This window comes from Cavia porcellus, unplaced genomic scaffold (assembly GCF_034190915.1).
Source record: "Cavia porcellus strain 051 isolate PalLab524CR breed Dunkin Hartley unplaced genomic scaffold, mCavPor4.1 scaffold_4, whole genome shotgun sequence".
NCBI lineage: Eukaryota > Metazoa > Chordata > Mammalia > Rodentia > Caviidae > Cavia > Cavia porcellus.
In genome coordinates, this window is record NW_026947487.1 from 76165693 (window position 1) to 76186816 (window position 21124).

A 21124-nucleotide genomic window follows, 5' to 3' on the forward strand; every position below is an offset into this window, starting at 1 on the left:
GTGAAAAATGTGCTTATAAAGAAAAGTCTCCAATGTTCAAAGTCCACTGTAAAGCCAGCAAATACTGGATGATTTTGAAATTGTGTTTAAAATCACAGAATTAAAAATGACCCTATACGTTTATTACAACTTATTAAGATTAGGGAAACATAAAAATCCAAGATTAATAAAAATGCTTCGGGTTAGGTAAGCTGAGGTACACTGCTTTAACAATCACTTGTGTAATGTAATGTCTCAGTATCACAGACCTTTATTTCAGATCAGCCCAGTGCCAAAGCAGGGGTCTGGGAGAAGGTACTGCTCTGCACCGGGTCTATTTTGAAATCCCAGGCACTTGGGGATGTGACTCTGTGATCTCAGGTTTTTGGAAGGTGCAGAGAGCAGTTGGAAAGCACTGCTTTGCTGGAGCTGAGCTCTGTCATCTGTGCCTGTGTATGCGCCCCTGGAGGCCAGTCTCGTGGCCTTCATGGGCAAAGCCGCCTAGCTGGTCTCCTTGGAGAAGGCAAGAATGAACTTTGGTGATCATCTACCATTTTCTACCGTGTGAATGCTCAATTTGCTTAAAAGTTTAAGTGAATTGGAGCCATTATCCTATTCAGATCGCCTAATTTTTCCAACAGAATTTGTATCCATTCTCTGTTCTTAGGGCAGAGTATTTTTTATTTTATTTACCCACCCTGAATGTGAAGGGAGTGCTGGGACTAATGTCTTTAGAACAGTCGATCTCACTGAGATGCAGCAGGCCACTGAGAGCTTCCAAGCCCCATGGAGGCTGTAATAGGCCCTCCCTTCCAAACACACATGGAGACACGCGGATGACCTCCAGCTTCCTCACACCCAGGGCCACCTGTGGTGACAAGCTCCCAATTCAGAACGATGACGATAAACTGCTTCTTTGCTTATGTGCAATAATCTGCTAATAATTTATACTGCTAACGTAACTCATACTGTTTTTAATACTTCTGAGTGAGACCAAAAACAGGAAGATCATCATTTTCTGATGATTCTGAGGGAAGGAGGGACGTGGTACAGTGAATAGAATCATGATCTTAAAGGAGACCTCTTCTTCTCCTTTTTCCTTTTCTTGTTTTTTGAAACTGGGTCTCACTGTGTTGTTCAGGCTGGCCTTGAACTCGCTGTGTAGCCCAGACTGGCTGCAAACTCACAGCCATCTGCCTGCCTCAGCCTCCAGAGTTTTGGGATTGCAGGCATGTGACACCACACCTGGCTTGCTTTATTCTTTACTGAAACACAAAATTTGTGCCTCAGTACTGTTTTATGTTTTCACATGGAAGAATATTTCTTGTTAAAGTGTGAAAAATCAGCTTTAGTGTCCAGACAAAAAAGTTTTCCTATAGTAAGTCATAAAGGATATTTTACCAACTTCTTAGCAATATCTATAGGCGATGTAGAGTTCTAATGCTTGAATTTTGCTTAACCTACCCACATAGTACAGATTACGTAAATAAGCATAATTTAGGATAAACTGAGTCATTTCTTCTTTCTACCACTAAGAGTGTTTCAGAAATATTTTCAACCTCTATGGCATGGCTTCCTTCTGAATTCTTCCCGTTTTCATATTATAGTTGTAGACCTCTCCATATATATTTTTTTATCTGCAATTTACCCTGAGATCTGCTTTCCTCATATTTGTGTCTCTGGTTTATATGCTTTTGAATTATAATAGAATTCTTACTTATTTTTTTATGCTTTTAATTGTTAATAAATAATTGATGATAGATCTGTGCAACTATCAGTGTAAAAAAACAAAACCAGAAAATTAGAAATAAGTGTTCACATTACTTATATAAGTAAGAAATTGTTTTTAAAGCTAAAACTAAAAATTGCCCATGGGTCGTATTTTCTATTATAGGTTTCAACCATCAATTGAAAATACATGTAATTTAAAAATAATAATAATTATAGAACTTCTAAATACATAACATTCTCAGTTCTCTGTTAATACATTATGAACATGTACCTTAGGTCACAAGGACCTTTAAATAATTATATACTTTGAGAAAACATCAAACCACATAACAAATATATATCCAATTGTGTTTATTATGATTTAATGCATCTTTTAGTAAACATTTCTCTGTAGGACAAAGAATAACCACAAAAATGTAATTTGCACTTCGTAATAACTTCTTGCTAGTTATTAGAAAGTATTTCAATTTGAAACCAAATCAAGTATTATTGCTAAAAATAACATAAAGTTTCTTACAATGCAGGCTCACTATTCTGTACTTATGACCCAAATTACAAGAGTTTGTCCTAGAGAATATATGATAAAAATTAAGGAAATCTGAACTCAAAATCTCCTCCTACAATACACACACACACACACACACACACACACACACACCCCCATCATACTTTTTGGCCAAAGCCAAAAGTAATTTAGAATAAATGTTCAGTTAGTCAAAGATTGCTACGCACATATTATTTTCTTTTCCTTTTATATGTTTAATTTCTTTTCATCTGGTTAGCAATCTAAAAGCTGCCAAAGTTTCTTAATCATAGCTTAATGCTAATATGTCACTTTTGTATTTTACAATCAGATAATTTTAGAAATGAATCTATTTAATACATATGCCATTATGATTTTTAAGAGAACCTAGTACAGTGTATGTTTTCAAGACTTTAGCAAACATATACACAAGAAAATATCAGAATATAAAAAACTACATCAGATTGTAGAGAGAGAGATACATACTTTGATATATACAAAAGGTCATCAAAGTTTATTTGGAATATGGGATATGATTTGAGACTGGAACTTGTCTTTATCTCTGTGAAATCACAAAATAGTATTGCTATTATAGTTCTGTTGAAACTTTATTTTTCTAGGCTTGTTGTTATACTGTACTTTCATATTTAGCAGATCTACAGTGTGCATCTACAAGTCAAACATAAAAGCAAAGTTTGCACAAAGACCTTTCAATGTGAAAATCATTTTTTGTCATTTACAAAACAGACCCATTTAGTTTGGATTATTCTCCCTGATTAATGCTGAGATCTGGTTTGTTTTCTGTTCTAGGTTGTGGAGACCAATCTGGTTGCTTTTGACTGTCACTGGATCATTATAAATGAGGTAAAGCCACCGACCATATGGTTTCCTGTGTATCCTGTTTTCATATACATAGCTACAGGGTCCTCCAGCCTGGGGTTTCTATGATAGAACAAAACACAAAGTAAACTTTCAGATTATTGAATACTATTAAGTAAAAATACAGTGAAGAGTTTTTGAAGATGATAAAGGGCTTTATATGAATAAAATAAATGGAGATAGTCTTCCCCTCTGAATATCTCTCAGCTTTTCCTGTTGGCACACACTATCTGCTTAAAGAGATCATCTTTATGAAAAGTAGAGCTCTTCTTTGTAAGCAAAGAGAATTCCTCCCAGTGGAGTGCTTGTGCTCCATTTATATTTTAATGTTGTTTCTAGAACTTTTATATCTATTCCACTTCCATGAGGATTAAACAGTTCAGCATATGAATATGAATCAATACAAAACAGATTTTTTTTGCCTTTTCATGAAGAAGTAAACTGTTTTAAAATCCAATAGTTTGTCAAAGTTGTTATGAATTTTTTTATTTTTGAAAATATACTACATAAGATGAAAACTACATTACTGCCTGAGAATCCTGAGAAATAGGTTGTTCCATTAGCACCTTCTAGTCACAGTCCAAAAGGACAGTAACTAGATCAGTGCTGGACAAATGTGTGATCACACAAACTGACCTCAACAAAACACAGTAGTCAATCATAGTGATCATTTATATGCAAAGATTATTTATTATTTAGCTCTGGATAGTATCATATAATAGTAGGATTTACTTTAGTGACAAAATAGTATTGGGGGTAAGAATTTTGGTTTTATAACTAGCAAAATACAGTCAATCCTGTCTATAAAACTTATTAACTGTTGCTGTGGCCATATAATCATTCTGAGTCTTAGTTTGTCTATTTATATTACAATATTGTATATTTATATTACAATGTAATAAAGTTTACAGTTCCATAATAAAAATTAAGTGAGATGATCTATTCTCTTAAGACAGTTCCTTACAAATTACACTTAATATATGGCACTGCGTTAAAGGTAACTTTTTGTAAGGTGTGCGGATTTCTGTCTGGCACAATAATGTTGAATGATAAAAGCCATTCCCGTGAAGCACAGAGGGGACAAGGTCCACAGGGTTAAGAGATTTGCTTCTCTTAAGCAGACAGTAAATATAATTCCCAGTTTCAAGTTGTTCTTCCTAAACAATACTTAGGAGACAGAATGGTTCTTTTTAGCTCAGGGTGCCGGAGAGGCCATGTAGATTTACTTTGGAGCTGCCAAAAGTTAGGTCTGTGTGAACTGCCTCTGTATTTCTCCCGTCACATCAAAGAGTTTTTTCTGAGTCCCTCAGGTATTCTTTCATGCACACCTAAGATCTCTTTTTCAATGAAATTCTGATACCTTCCAATTTTTCCATACCTTTGAATTTTCTATGTTAGAGACCCAGCCATGGTCCAAGTGCCCTGCAGAATTGAGTCAATTCCCAAGCAGCCTATGAGAATAATTAGCAAGAGGTGGCACAGGAGGCAAGGGTGCTCACCGAAGCTCCATGGTAACTTTTCAGAGGAGATGTTTTTTATTCCTTTTTTTGGCAAGGAAATGAAGTTTCAGAGAAATTAAACAATTCAAGCATTGTACAAATTTTAAGAGATCATAATGGGATTTGTATAAGTCTTTTGCAGTGTAACAATTCAGTTATTTTTGTTTCTTTTTTTGTTTTTTTGTAATCCTTACAGATTTTATCTTTGAAATTTTCACTACCTCAATTGGAATCTTATGGAAACTCTTTTATCCCACTAGACATTGTTTTTTGTGTACTTTCTAGATTACTTTTTTAATAATACAGAATCTTTTTAAATCCCTATTTTTATCTCGTGCCTAACTTCTAATAGGGAAGAAACCACACAGATTTCTTGACGCTAAGTAAACTGAAGTCATTTTACTCATTCCCTTGAACAGAGCTGACTGAAAAAGAAACATGGCTTGTTCTTAATTAAAACAAATTAAAGTTTACAGTTGTTGTTGGGCATGGTGGTGCACACCTATAATTCCAGCAGTTGGAAAACTGAAACAGGAGTTTCTCAGAGAGTCCAAAGCCAGCCTGAACTATAACAGACCCTGTCTCAAAGGAAAACAATAAACAAATTAAATGAAAAGCCATTCCCTAGTATCCTTTGATAAGGTTGCAAAATGTACCCATGTTACTGTTGTCCATGTCTAATTTGGCTTTTACTATTGTTATCTGAATCTTAAATGTCTGAACGCAAGTAATATGGTCATTTATTCACTAATTAAGGGTCAGTTTGTACTTTAGAAGTAATCACCCCCTCAGGTGTATAGGAATACTCTGAGTAGACTAACATGTACTTCACTGGTGAAGAATAGCATGGAAAGGGTAATAAAAATTTTTATTTCATGGCATCTTTCTGAAGCATCATTTATCAATCTTAAATTTATTAAATATTACATAAAACATTAGGGAGGAAAATATTATATTTACATGAGCATTCCATAATTTTGGTTACTTTTTGCGAAACAAAAAGGCAATCTAAATGGTAAATGTTAAAAGAATAGATTTCACTTCTTCTTTTAGCTTTTAAACTTGTTTTTATAAACTGTAACTTCCCCTGGATCCATTTTTATTATTCCAGAAATCTTAATCTGTTTTCCTTAAGAGATCTACTTTTTAGTCCTTCAGCAAAAGTGCTACTTCTTTTAGGCAGGTCAATACTGTGACACAATATTCATAACCTACAACATCCTTCCATTGGCTATCACTTGTACCTTCCGGCCTGGGTAAATCTCAAAGAACAAGTAGGTTTGCAGGAAAACTGCTATCAGCCAGTGAGTCCAAGGTCAGCGTTCAGTCCAAAGGGTTCCTTCCAATCAATTACCTTATTCTCTCTGAAATTCATCTCCAGAAGCTTGAGTCCCAACTGCTTCCTACGCATTTTTTCCTTGGTATGCTTATTTCTACAAATTGATTTTAAAAATCATAGTTTCCATAGATTACAAAATGAATGTCTCCAGTTTGTGAGGATGATAGTAAACTCTAGAAGCACAATAATGACGTAATCCAATAACATGCAGATACTGATTTTGACTGAACATGAGAGCATGACTCTGTCTAGTTTGGTTTGTGTGGCTATTATTTTGTTGCTAATTTTAAAATGGGTTGCAAACATTTATTTAATCTTATTGCACCAGTAGTTTCTTAGAGAGGGACTATAAATCAAAGTTGGCATTGTGTATCATGATACAAATTGATGTAGAAACTTGAAAACAATGTATTTTTTCATTCGCATTCAGGGTGCTATAATTATGAGAGGCTGCATGAGCTCACGTGGTGCAATCAATCATACGTTAGGACTTAGTAATGGTACTTATCTTCCCCCTGCAATCAGTGGATCCAGCTCACAACAGCCTCTTCATGTGAGTGTTGTCATATCCCTTCAGGGTTCTAAAGCAAATGGCCTAGCGTTTTATTCAAGTTTTACAGAAGTTAGACATTCATATAAGGAGCTAGACACTGTTTAGAACTGCAAGAAGCATAAGACTTTATGCATCTTTTTATTCCTGATAATACGAACCTGCCTTTTAACATCCTGATAGGATTTTACTTACTTTGAAAAATTTAGTTTAAGCCATTGTTCTCCATTAGCCACTGATGAGTATTACAGCAAAGGAAGAAGTTGTTGGTTTAGAGGCTTTTTACTATAGTGTACAGATCATTTGTGGGGGAGTTACCAGGGATCAGACTCATGACCTCATGCTTGCAAGGCAGACATTTGTGCTATTGAGCTAAACTGCTAGCCTCCTTATGTAGAGATCTTAAAAGCCTGCTAGTAGAGTAGATGTTCCTCATGTTTTGTAGCTTAGTGACGAGCTGAACTACCAAGTACTAAGCTTGTCAAGCAGGAAATCAACAGTCTACCCCTCTTCCTGTTGGTATTAACCTAGAGTCTGGTTTATAACAGATTTAAACACAGTGTTTGCTAATTTCTCCACAGCAATGATAATCTTTCCAGAAGAACTAAAAAAATCATCTTTGCTAAACGTGAAGAATAGGAAAGAAACCCTTTTCCAAATGATACCCACATATTAGACTCTAAAATCTCTCCAGTAAAATGTACTTTATTCAAAATTATTTAACATATTTAAAACATTTCAGTGCCTAAATTTAAAGTTTCAGATATCAATCTGTAGAAGATAGTTTGCTAAAGTCTTGCTATTCATTCACTTCTAAACTTACCAACAATTGTTGAAAATTTACTCTGAGACAGGATCTTTGTAGTGCTCAGATTAAAAGATGAGCAAAAGGAAGAATGAATGCAAAAGAGAAAATAGGAAAAGACTTTTTCTGTAATAATCTATATAATCTAGATTGGCATCTGATCTATGGGATTTAAAAAGTCATTTCTTCCCCCTAAATCTGTTCATTTCAATCTGAAGTTGGTACACTACAAATCTTCAGTAATGTCTCAATTCTTAACCATACCGATTTGACTCAATAATTTTTGATTATCCAAATAAATATTTCAGAGAAAAGGGTCCATTATATTCTTCTTTAAACAAGGTAAAAATAAAAAGCTTGCTATACTGAAATTAATTCACTTTTAATTGTGGTATTAATTCTGCATCCAGAGTATGCAGAATCAAAGAATACAAAGACAAATAATTTTAAAATTCTGATTATTTCAATTGTTTAAATTTCAGAAGTTTTCTGCCTATTTTTCTAGAGATTTATTAGTATATTTGGTGTTGTGAGGGACCCAGGGTTTGAGTACTTGTTTAGTAAATTAGCTCTTCACATAATTATTTTTAAAAATCTCACATATTAAATATTATTTTTAAAATTAGGAGCACTGGAACAACACCAATCCTAAATGTAACAATAGTTTTGAGCCAGGGATTTAGCTGAGCAGCTCAAGTGTGTGCCTGGTAAGTGAGAGGTCATGAGTTCAATCCTCAGTACCAAAACAAACAAACAAACAAACAAAAAATTCCAGGTGTTTTAATTTTAATAGACATTTACTTAGAATTGTTTTTCATTTAGAAGGCTGTCTTTTTAGATTAAATAATCATTTGTCTTTCAGTGTTTATACAACTTTATATCTGTCACTCTTAAAGCGTACCTTTGCAAGTGTGAAAGCTTCTCAAATGTAAAATAGCTCCCTAACCGTGATTTCGTATGACTAGGGAACTTTCTAAGATAGGGTGTCAAACTTAAAAAGGTACATGATTTTTTTGAGACTGTCTGATTCAGAATGACAGATTCTTTCCTCCTAGATTGCTCTCTTTTTCCTTCCCCAAATAATAATAGGCAAAATATATTCTAATTGACAGTTCTTCAGGTTTATTTAGGCTTAGGTATCTGAGAAATTCAGCTTATGGAAAACAGAAAAAGTAACCATCCCTTTCTGTGTGTTTGAAAATAGACCTGCTAGACTTTGACTAATGATAGATGACTTCATCAGTCCTTATGGAATCATCAAGCTATCAAAGGCAGAAATAATATATTTCTATAGTTTTAATTCTCATCATTCATAAATATTAATCTAGGTAATTCCTGTAAAGAAATACAGACTTCTCGTATAATTACTTCAGAGAATTGCTCTTTTACTATGTTTAAAACTTCATCCTATGAATAAAAACTATTTTGAATAAAGACCTTGGACTCTGCCTGATTTTTAGCCATAAAGTAACAATATTTGCCCAACTTAGTGTCAGTTTCACAGAAAATTAGATAATAGATAGTATTTTTCCTAAAGTATAATCGGTATTTATTATTATAAAACTTTACTTTAATGTACTGATTCATAGTTATTCATATATAGTATATAGACAGATAGTATTGTATAAAATTTTTGCTAAATCTATATTTCTAAATATATTAGAACCACATATGTAACTGAACTGACTATAAAAAAGAAAAATGTTTCAGTTTTTTACTACCTTATGAGTGACTCTCCCTAACTGTGCAATATGGAATAAAAAAAATTAAATGACATTGAAGAGCAATATTAACATTAGTTGCCTTTAAAAGATTACAGGTTAACATTAGGAATTAAAATGTAGTTGACGGGACACTTTAATTTTGCTTTGTGAGCAGATCACAGAAAATTAAAGAGTGACCTGCCCTTTGCCAGAGATTTTAGTGGCCAGTGAGTTGACACCGATTAAAGGAAAATGACAGCATTTTTAAACTGAGAAAAACCATTTTTATGGCGCATTAAGGATTAATCACCCAGAAATTCCTGATATTACACTAGATAGAGTGGATGGCAGGTGTTATTTTATTTTCAGAAAAATCTATATTTCATAAAGTTCCTAAATAAAGGGTGAAGTTTGCAACTAATATTTACCACAAAGATAATTAGTCTAGGAAAGAAAAGAAAAATTTTCGTCTGTAAGTTATCTTTTCTCTTTCAGGATTCAGCAGTAATTTCTTGGATTAAAGCAGAATATGTTCATCACAGTCCAAAATTTATCTTGTATCAAGTCTTTTATTTTTTATTGTTGTAGGATTCTATTAATAGCAATAATTCGTTGGTTGCAAAGGCCCCATGAACCTAAAGCTTCCACATGGACACTATCAAGCACAAACTGCCTCAGTGAAAAGATGATTTTAAAGCTAAAATTTACTTTAATCACTTTTATTCTAATTGCAATTAGACCAAATATATGTTATAAAAATATTTCATTTTTTATTACTTCCAAGTCTGTGTTGAGCCAAATCTTAAAATTTAATTGGAATTGGGGAGATGGGGCAGAAAGAAGTAGAAACTGTAATTTGAGTTTGGCAAATACTCAAATGCTAAATAAAATTTATTTATGTAGAGTATTAGTTTTCTTTCCTCACTCAGCCTGATTTAATCTGCATTAACTAACATACCTTTTCACCTTTATATCAGACCAGTTATAAAACTCAGTCATTTGACAGCTACCATTTTGAAACTATTCTTCAGCCAGAGAAATACTTGAGCACATCAATAATTCTAAGGAATAATTAGGAAATCTTTTTTCCAAAAACTATTCTTGGACTTTTTTCCAAAAACTATTACTGGCCCAGTGCCTGTCTGGCAAGGGCAAGGTTGTGAGTTCGATTTATGGTACAAAAAACAAAATAAAACAAAACAATACCAAAAACTTCTCTTGCTTTCTCTCCCTGCTCGTCTCATTTAAAGGTCTCATTTTTAATTACTAAGAAGAACGTTTAGGATCCCAGGCTGCATCTTCTTTAGTACTGTGCTCGAATTTAATCAAAAGCCATTAATGAAGAATAAACTATAACAGCAACTTCTTTTTTACTTCCTTCAATATTTTGATCAGACCTATATTTTTCCATATTTTTTAAAATAATAACTTACAAATATGTTATTAGTGGATTATGTAAAGTCAGTTGTGCCATTAGGAATTATCCAGGCATTTGTGCATGTGATGTAAAGCACAGAAAGCAGCTTCAGATGGGTTGCTTGTTTTAAGGAGCTTGTGCTGTTTTCATTTGTGAACCCTTCAGTGCTTCCAGATAACAACTCATGAGTGGTTTTGGGTTTGTTACTGTATTAAAGAATTTCTAAGAACCCCACTTCTTATCTTACAGGAAATAAACGATGTGGATGTACAGGAACTTGTAAGAAGGTCAATTGGAAGGTTGACAATAATTCGGCAGACATTTCCAGTCCCCCAGAACACCAGTCAGCGATGTTTCCGTGGCAACCATCGAATATCTTCGACATTATGTGATCCGAAGGATCCATTTGCTCAGAACATGGAGGTATGTTCTCTAAGCTGGGTATTTCTGCCTGGGTGCTTTGCTGAGTACCTGTTAAGAGAGCTTTCAAACAGCATGAAATTCACAGTTATACGCATTATCATTTCTGAGTAATTCTCTAGAAAAAGTAAGTGTAACAGAAGAGAGTGCTAAGAATCTGTGTTTTTGGTCTCATTGTATAAAGACATTTAGTTGTTTAATAACAATACATTAAAAGAAGGGGATTTTCTTCTTAAGCAAGAAAGTCCACCACATTTCCCTTGTAGCATTTGTGATTGATACTCCGATTGTCAAATTCCAATAACTATGCTAAAAATTCAGTAGATTTTTCTGGCATGAAGACATAGATGTTTATTCTCTTTTTAAAGAAAACTCTAGTTCGAAGAAATTTAGTTAACAAATTATTTAAAAGTCAAAAAATTCTGTAGCATTATAGATATATCCAAACCAGATTTGACAGAGCTGAAAACTTCATTATCAAGAACACAGAAAAAATTTTAAAGTAAATAAAATTTCTAAATGGTAAAATACAGATTGTCAGTTCCTTGCAGTGTGCTCAGAAGAAGCCTTTACAGACTCGCTCAGGGTTTATTTTTTTTGTTGTTGTTAAGGAAAACACTCAGAATTTTTCTCTTTGCACTGGAGATCTGGATCTGTCTACCTGAAAGAAGTGTTAGAAAAAGCAGGCATTCCAGCAACTGCAGGAAGCCATCGAACACTCTCTCTAGCCAGGCAAATTTTAGACAGGGAACAGGAAGAATCACCCAGGCCCACAGACTTACGCATCTCCTCGGTGTGGGAATTTCCAGTATAATCAAATCTGGGTCCTAAGGGAATTTCTGGAGTAGGACATGAATATATACAATTACTGGGACAAATATTAAAGTCAAGAGCATTCTGACAAGTCCAGAGAACGTGAAATATAGAAACTCAATAATTTAAAATGTTCACTTGAGAAATTTTAGTACTTAGAGATGTTCAGTTTGAATCATTTGGAAATATAACCCAAGGGAGACTAGTTTATTGGCAGTGGTACTAGATAAATCAGGTAATCTGACAGAACTATTTTTTTGAATGCTAATCCATAGCCTCCCTATCCTTAGTCACTGCTAAGACTGTTAAAAAAGAAGTAGCATTCATTCATTCATTCAACCACTCTCATAATTATTAACAATGTGATAAATGTTGCTCCGGGGTCTTTGCCCATAGAAATTTCTGTTTCCTACTGGGTTTTAAACTAATTTAGAGGAGATCTGGGACCAGAAATCGTCAAATTTTACAATGTACTCCTTCATAATTTTCTCTCACACTTGCCTCCGTGCTGCGCACCTTTGTGACTATTCATGGATTTGGATGTGGTTAAGAACTAGGCAATGGTCAGTGTAAGCCCTTCTGTGTTGTTAAGTCGGTTTCACTCCCCTTCTTATTGTTACGCTTGTAATGGATCATTTTTAGACATTTTACCCATCATCACTATAGTTGGTGCAGAAATGATAGAAGTGGAGATGTGTATAGTAGAATTTTGATTTAGAAAATTGAGAAGTAGAAAAGGCTGCTCTTATCAAAGGAGTAGCAAGAAATGAAAGTACAATTTAAAAATCATTGCCTCTGTCATTTGGGGAAACACAAAGTATCTTAAAACACATTTCCCTAGTAGCAGCATCTTTCCATTTCACATAATCAGAAAACAAAGATTTTATTTATCTCTGCATTGCCAAGCTTACCTAATACACTCGCACTGTACAGGAATCTTTAGCCCTTCCCTAGTTCACATCTTATCTTACTTCTTTCAAATGCAGAAATGGGACAAAATAAGGCAAATTTCTCTTTCTTTGAGGATTTTTTACATATTAGTTTTTCTCTATGTTTCCTAAAGTTTGCTAATATATTAAAACCAAACTTAAAAACAAAATTTATACAAATTTTGATATATGAGGATATAATTAGTTAATCATATATGAATACAGGGCACTTGAATTTTAAAATATTCCACTTAAAGCAGAGCATTTAATGTGTAGTCTTGCCTTGATAGTGAATTTTATCTCATTGAAGATACAGAAAGCAACAAAATAAAATGATATTTTGCATTAAATTCTGACCGCAAAACACCACCGACTGATAATTTGGGAGTTGAAATTCTCTAGAAGTAGCATCCTCGATCTATAGAAACAATGCAGGGAAACATGAACACAGACTTTTAATTCAAAAACCAGAAATGTGTGATCTAAAACCTTTCAGAAAAAAAATATGCAAAAATGACCCAAATAACCTATTAAAATTGAAAATCAACTATAAAATCACATTAATTAATATAATCAGTAGGTACCAGAGGCCTTGTAGTGGTCATTGGATGGCTACCAATTTTAACATATATAGAGAATTAAAATTTAGAAGAGAAAATAAGTTTTCTGTATCTTTAAATTAACTCCAGAAAAACTAAAATCCAGGATTACCCGATATTGTAAAATAAATCATAAAACTTCTCATGTAGAAAACAGAATTTTTGCACAATATGCAACAAAATCAGAGTTATCTACTTACTGCCTAGGAAAACCAATATTAGCTTGGCTGCTAATGAGACAATGGAAAGATTCCAATCTTTTCTATTTTATCTACCTTAGAAATTGTGTTCAAATAGGGATTGTTAGAGTAGAAGTCATTAAAAGAAAGGTAAATCACTGGTTTAGAAGAACCATGGTTTTGGAGATTATAAGAATATGCCTGCTATAAATGAGACCTAACAAATATATAACTGCTCAGAATGATTAATAAACCAACTGACATGATTCTTTTTTGTAGGTTAAGAATAAGAGAGAAATCATTTGGAAGAAGGCCTAAGTACAGGAGACTGGCTTGCTGTCTCTGTTTTCAAAAGAAAGTAGAAAAGATTCTGAGAGTTTGCTGTATCAAATGCTAATAGTTAGCTAAATTATATATTATTAAAACAATAGGGCCGGGGGTTTAGCTCAGGGGCACAATCATTTCCCTAGCAAGTGCAAGGTTGTGAGTTCGATCCCTAGTACCAAAAAAATTAAATAAATAAATGACTTGGAGTACTTAGGTAAGAGATCAGGGTTTCCTTTATGAACATGGTAAGCCAAATTGAGTCCTTATCACCAGGCATCTCCTTTGGGGAGGCTGTCATAGAACTGTGTGTTATGTGTTGAGCTTTACATGGTGTTTGACATGTTTCTTTATCCATAGTGAACACATTGAAAAGTTTAGCTAGATTGATTCATAAATGTAGAAGATAGTAAAGTCTCTGGTCTCAAAAAAAATTCAAAATATTTTAAAACCTCAACATTACCCTTTAAAGTAATAGAATATGTGTTTTACATTATTTGGCACTTAAGCTATTTAGTTGTTTTTCTTCAAGCCTTCAAGTGAAACTGATTCATCTACCTGAATCGATCAAATCTTCAAGAAATATTCATATAGGGAAGATATGCCTTTGATATATTCTGTATGTTTGAGTAATTCCTGATATGTATAATCTACAGCAGATGCTTTTACCCTCATTTTGAAAAGTTTTTCACCAGATGAATATTCAAAGTACAGTGATAAATATTTCACTTTCGAAATGTAGAGAACTCTGTGGTCCTCTACAAGATTTTGTCTTTGCTCCCAATATTTTCAAAATAGTTTATCACTGCATGGATGAAATGGTTAAAACTTGCCTATCAAATTAGCAAATGACTAAAAGCTAGGAGAAAAAGCTTAAGTCACATTGTATAATCAAGATGAAAATTGTTAACATTGACTGACTGATATGCCTTAAAGTTTAGATTTCACAGAGATGAAGTATAGGTTCAAAATCAATTACACAAAGTCCAGATGGAAGTATCCTGCTCTGACAGCTGCTCAAAGCCGTTAAGTTGAGGGAGAATTCCAAACAGGCACAGTGGAAGTTAGATTTGCTCTAAGCCATTTTAATATAAGCTTGAACTCCATGTCAGAAGCACTTTGCTAAGATCAAGAGATAAAATATCTCCTGGTCGGATCAAATCTGCATTCATGTGTCGGTTCTGGTTACTACATTTGTCATAGAAATATTGGAAAACAGAAGTACAGAGGAAGAATGAAGATGATGAGCAGCAAAGACTCTGGACCAGATGATGAGGAGCAGAAGGAAAAGGGTGGTTCCAGGCAAGCGACAGATGGCACCCAATATTATCGCATCGGCTATTGGAGGTTCAGTGATGTTCGAAAACAAGAGAAGGGAGAGTAAGCCAGAGAGGAACACGGAGTCAGATGTGGGATGCTAGAATTTAAGATTCTAGAAATATTGTCTGCTTGTGTAAAGCAAATAGTCATTTGTGTAGCTCCTGGCCAGACTAGAAGGGAAGATCATTGATGTAGAAAGCAAAGTCACAGTTTTTAAATGCTAAGATATACTTTGGGATGATTTTGAGGGAGAGGTCGAAGACTGCAGGAATACAGAGGGCAGAGAGATCAGTAGATGATCGCAGATAGAAGAGACAAGATGAACTTGAAAGGAAAATGGGCACTAGCTTGAAAGAAAAATAACAGATGGAGGAAGTGGGTCACTGTCACCACCACTTCTTGGTCCTAGTATTTAGAAGGTGGACAAATGGAAAGAGTCAGCCTTCTGTTGAAAACACATACCATGTATGAGTAATAAAGCTTCACTGTGAAGCCCAGAGGAAATGCTCTTAGTACCTGCCCCAAAGTTCGCAAAAGGAACCATACCACTTAACTCTTAGGTATGAATGTAACCCAATATTTGAGATTTCTTATGTTTTGGTTTCCGGTCAACTAACTTTTACATTCTTTTTTCTTCTTCTGTTCCTTGTTTGCTTTTACTTGATGAATGTTTACCACAGTTAAATATGTTTTGGGCTATTAGCTAAATCAAAGGCAGATAAGTAGAGGGAAACAAAGGTACAAGGGGAAAATGATGTACGATATGCATCACCATTCAAAAAGAATTCAGATGCTATTGTGAAACATAAATACTAAAGAAACCTTAGCCTTGTGTGTTTTAATAGAGTGCATCAGTGCATGAGGAAAGAAAGAGTGCACCAGTCAGTGCTCTGCAGGGTAGGGAGAGAGGGTGAGGAACGGTGAGGAGGACGATCCTAGCAGGTCGTCTTGAACTAGATATTGAGGGAAGTTAACTGATTGGAGAAAAGTAACGACACTTCAAAGGATTCCAGCAGGCAGTCTCATGCACACACTTAAAGGAGTCCATCAAAGGGAGAAGAAAAATGATAGATAAGTGAAAGCAAATTTGAGGCTGTGGAACGAAGAGAACTTGAAATGTCTATCAAAAGATCTTTCCTAGGTTATTGAGTACAGCGCAATCATTTGGTAGGTCTCATCTGTTCTTTTCTACTGGGTTTCACAAGCTTTGTCTGACCTGAACATTGATTCATGGACTATTTTTAAGTCTCTCAATTCGTGCGTGGTAGTAGACTGAAATTATTCCTTCTAATCTGTCCCAGAGTTAGCTGGGTGGAATGGGGGTGAAGATAAACATTCTCAATATCTACTTATGAAGAATACATTTGCATTTCACATAATGCATGGCAGTGTTCAGTGACTCTTTAAAGAAACTTTCCTTCCATTATTATACACATATTATGATGCCTAACAAATGTGAATGTTTAAAGATTTACCAAATGTGAAAAAAAAAAACAAACCTTAGAAGGCATTGCTAGAAAATTCTATTGACAGTGTGCATAGCGTCAGACACATTGTCTCAGTAGCTGGATTTTAGTACTGTTCTGTGACGTGAGCAAGACTTTCTTTCTTCATTAATTACAACCAAATGGTACTTTCACATACTTTCTTTTTTTTCTTTTTAGGAAAAAAATGTGAGAACAGGATAGTTAAATCTGTGAGAAAAGTTGAATGTTTTCAGATCAAATTATTTGTCATCACTACCTTGATTTGTGGTTTTTATTTTTATGCTAGGTTTTTACTTCTGAGAAGTAATGCATTTAACAACTTTTAACTGGCCAGGTTCCCTTTTGATGTTCATTTTCTCAGTAAATTCTAACTTCTCTGAAAAAGAAGCACCTTTGGTAATTAATTGATGTCATGGATAGTTCTAGTAAGACTTAATCGTAAGACTGCAAAGGCCTGAGGAAAAACCAGTAACAATCCATTTTCAAATTTGTGTAGAAACAAGAAAATGCCATGCTTAGCTTAGAAGAAAAAAGAATTACTATAAACACATTCACCAGCTGTTAGTAGTTTGTGGTACTTGTCATGTCAATGAATTGCAATGCACGTGCATAGCTGTATCATTTTGTACAGATAGTGATCATTACAATACTTATGAATGATTCTGTTTTCTCTTATTTTTTCATTACAGAATCTCACACACACACACACACACACACACACACACACACACAAATCTACGCACAGATGGCTGCTTCCTTTTCTGTACCTATGATATTCATATGTAAGACCAAGGTGATATTTCTCCACCTGAATAACTAAAGTGCAGAAATCTGACACATTCTGCTAATATATTATTCAGTCTCCCTTTCCAGCCTTCAGCTCTTAGAGAAAGAAATAGGGCCAGTGATTTTCTATGGTCTGATGCTAAGAGTCTGGCCTGTGTCGAGACTTCTCTTTTTTATCTTTTCTTTCATACCTAAATAAGCTGAAAAACCAGTTGAGGCATACAATCAGACAAGACTTCATTCTCAACGGCAGAACTGCCTGGGAAATGAAAAAGAAAAAAAAAAAAAGAAAGAAACCTGCTTAATAAATAACCCCGTAAACCAGCCGTTTGAGACATGAACAGAAGCAGCAGCTGGGTGATGATTTTCTCCTGATTCTAGATGACTGGCATCGATGCTAATGATCACTGTCTAATGTCTTTTCAGATTTCAAACCTTTACATATACGACACGGTGCTTCTCCTCGCTAATGCTTTTCATAAGAAGCTGGAGGACCGAAAGTGGCACAGTATGGCGAGTTTGTCATGCATCAGAAAGAATTCCAAGCCCTGGCAGGGAGGGCGTTCCATGTTAGAGACCATCAAGAAGGTAACTATGACAAGCAACTTACTGTTCCGAATTTTCATGTGAAGAGGCTGCAATAAGTGCATGTTGGATGAAGTATCCCTTAAAGGTTGTTTTTCTCTCTCATGCTGCTGCCAACTCAAGGCACAAAATGGGGAAATAAAATATTAAAAAAATAAAAGCCTGAGGGCGACAACATGTATAAAAAAGGGCGCCTTTATTTATCTGCGAGAGAAGTTAAGCAAGTGAAAAATGGGTGCTTTAAATTGCTCTGGCTGTGTCATTTAGGTTAAAGATACTCCACTTTGGTACCTGTCACAAGGCACAAAAACTTGTTTGTATGTTTTGAAAATCACATCATCAACTGAAACAAAGTTTTGCAGTACTTAGCAGTTCTTCATATGGACAAACTGTGTGTAAGACTTTGGACATCATGACCTTCCTTATTTTTTTGTCTTATAATGAATACATGATTCCTAAACAGTGACTGCAGCACTGTGGAATACAGTTCCGGGCACCTGACTGCACCCTTCCTCGTCACTGTCTCTGTGCTGCCCAGCCTGGCGAGGACCTGCTTGCACTTAGCTGCCTGTTCCCTCCCCCAGATGGCAGCTTATGTTGCTCAGCTCTTCTCGATGGTATACATGCTCTGCCAGTCATTAGCCTCTCTGTGATGCCACCCTTGCCGCCACCTTCTGTTTGTCTTGCATGGGTTCTTGGATCTAAAATGAAGCTACTAATAAAACAAACACATTCTTCCTGTACTCTCCAGAAAGGAGACGTCATCAGGGAGTTCATGTGCTTTATTTTAAATGTCCCTTGTTTCTCTGCATATGTTTACCTTTCTCTCCTGAAACAAAAAGTAGCTACTCAATTGAAATATGTCTATGTTTAGAGGAGTGAGAAAAATATATATAAAACTAATGTTAGAGGTAAAATAGATGTAGAAAAACAGGAAGGAAAGGGAAAAATATCTTTAAAATGAAGAATGGCCTGAATGTTTCCCAGGTCTTCTATTTCCTCATTCTGAAAAAATCACTTGGATAAGAATTTAGGTTTATATTAACTGAAGTACTTGAGAATTAAATTTATTGAATGTATTGGCAGGGAAACATTTTTCAACTGAGAAATGAACAAGTCCAACAGAAATCAAAGTGTTGCCAAATCTCCCAGCCTCATCTGTGCAGAGGGCTGGCAGGTATGAATGCTAGGGAAGTTGTTGAACATGATTCTGATCCTGCCAATTTATTAATTCACGGTTTGGCTAGAACCCAGGAACGTGAATATATTCATTCTTCTGGCGCTTTCTCACAAAGAAAGAATAATGTTTTAGGAGGTTGCATATTTTGTGATAGTATCAGTAGGAAAGGACTGACAACATAAAATGTAGCTGTTTCTAATGTAGCAATTCAATACACAAAATTTTGCTATTGGAAAATTTATAATCCACCTGGGCATGGTGGTGCATGTCTGTAATCCCAATACTTCTGGAAGCTAAGAAAGGAGGATCTCAAGATTGAGCACTCCTTGGACAATTTAGCAATTTAGTGAGACTCAATTTACAAAACTGTTTGTTAAAGGACTAGGGATGTGGCTCAGTGAGAAAGCTCTAGCTCACTCCCCAGTCTTACTGGGAAACCAGATGCTGATGCAGACAAGAACTAACCTGTCACTTTCTTGTCCCTTGGCTCTTTGTGCCCGGGATGAATGAATTCAGTCAAGTCACATGGGCCACACAGAGTGTCGGTAGAGAGAATTACACTTTCAAGTGAGAAGACAGGCACCTGCTCAGAGTGGGTACCTGGATGCATCTTCAGAAGAGTCACTGCTGAGGTCTAAGGAACTGGGGAAGTTATGATGGAACCAACATTTCACTTGAAAGTTATTTAGCAACCTCTTCCTGGTCCTTTTAAGATGGTCAGGGTTTCCTCGGGGCCTTTGATCATGTATGACACATACAAAAGATAAGTTTTAAACCAGGCCCATGCCCAGATCTTAAAAGAACATCTTCCTTCCTGTATCAGCAGACTGCAGGCTGTGGCAGTGAAGAATGCAGTAGGCCTTGCTCTGGAGTTAGATGTCCAGGTGACCAGAGAGCAGAAAGAAAAATGTATAACCTTAAGAAATCGTGTTGAGATGGCATGGTGGGATTGCTTCGGGTCTGAGATCTAACAAATGATGATGAATGTATTAGACATTGAATCTTTCTTTAATTAACTGGCAATATATTCTATTTGGGGAGCCCCACTCCCAAATGTCCCTCAGGTCCCATGATATGTAACCTGTCTAACACCAGTACTGAAAAAGGAAAGAAGGAAAAAAAGAAGAACGAGCGAGAGAGAGAGAGAGAAAAAAAGGATTATGTTAACAAGCACGAAATTCTAGTTTGATGGACTATTTGTATATTTTTCCCAGTAAGCTGTTATCTCACTTTTAAAAGAAATATATCAATTCTATGTAAAAGGGACATATATTTGAATGTTACAGAGAAGATGATACTGAATGCTCAATTTTATTGTTTTTTACCTCATTATACAAACTGACCTCAAAGGATGCAGTTTTTCCTCCCCATCACACCACCCCATCTGGGTGTTGGTGATCATTCCACTCAGAGGTTGAAGCTGATAATACTCTAGACAATTAGACAAACAATTGGAGAGAAAGTTCGGGACGCACAGAGATTACAGGGAGGACCATGGGACGAGGCCTGCCTTGGGCAAAGCAAAGGAGAGGGCTGGCCTGTTAGTGACCAGGCCTGGGGCTGAGGGATCTCTGCCCGTGTGAACTGCAGACTCGGGCTAACATTTCCAACAGGCTCAAGTAAGAAGGTGTAAGACACACGTTCTCATCAGCCTGTCCAGATGTGAGGCAAAAGGAAGACAAGAGAGTAGAGCTCAAAAAGAAAGAAGCAACCTCACATCCCCGAAGAGGTCAGGCTCTTTATTACAGTGATAATATTCTAGTGATAAAATTCTTAATTATGTTCATATAAATGCAGCATGCTCATACTAAGGGCATGCATTACAGACTTTTCCAGCTTTGTGCTGCTGCACACAATACAACGACTGGAGAACAAATTTCAACCCCAGGACAGCTGCGCTCTCATTACATAAATGAGACCAAAAGTTTAAATAGTGGTGCAGTGGACATAAATAAAATAAACATTCAGTAAAACAGAGGTGGCATTTTCTCAGATATGCTTGTGATGCAGCTTTATAATTAGTCGCAAAAACTGGTAGCAAAGATTCCCTCTCATTGTTCTGTGATTTTCAAAACCA

The 21124-nt window shown here is 35.4% G+C and overlaps 1 protein-coding gene across 3 annotated transcripts in view; it reads left to right on the top strand.

Moving 5' to 3' along the window:
* The window catches only part of Grid2 (glutamate ionotropic receptor delta type subunit 2), a 1371796-nt gene that overhangs the window by 799458 nt on the left and 551214 nt on the right, over positions 1–21124 (top strand). For all 3 annotated transcript variants that reach the window (XM_063247280.1, XM_063247281.1, XM_063247279.1), the window contains exons 5-7: positions 3044–3097; positions 10675–10848; positions 17709–17870. In XM_063247280.1, the coding sequence (XP_063103350.1) occupies positions 3044–3097; positions 10675–10848; positions 17709–17870 (390 nt within the window). The remainder of the gene's footprint in view (positions 1–3043; positions 3098–10674; positions 10849–17708; positions 17871–21124) is intronic.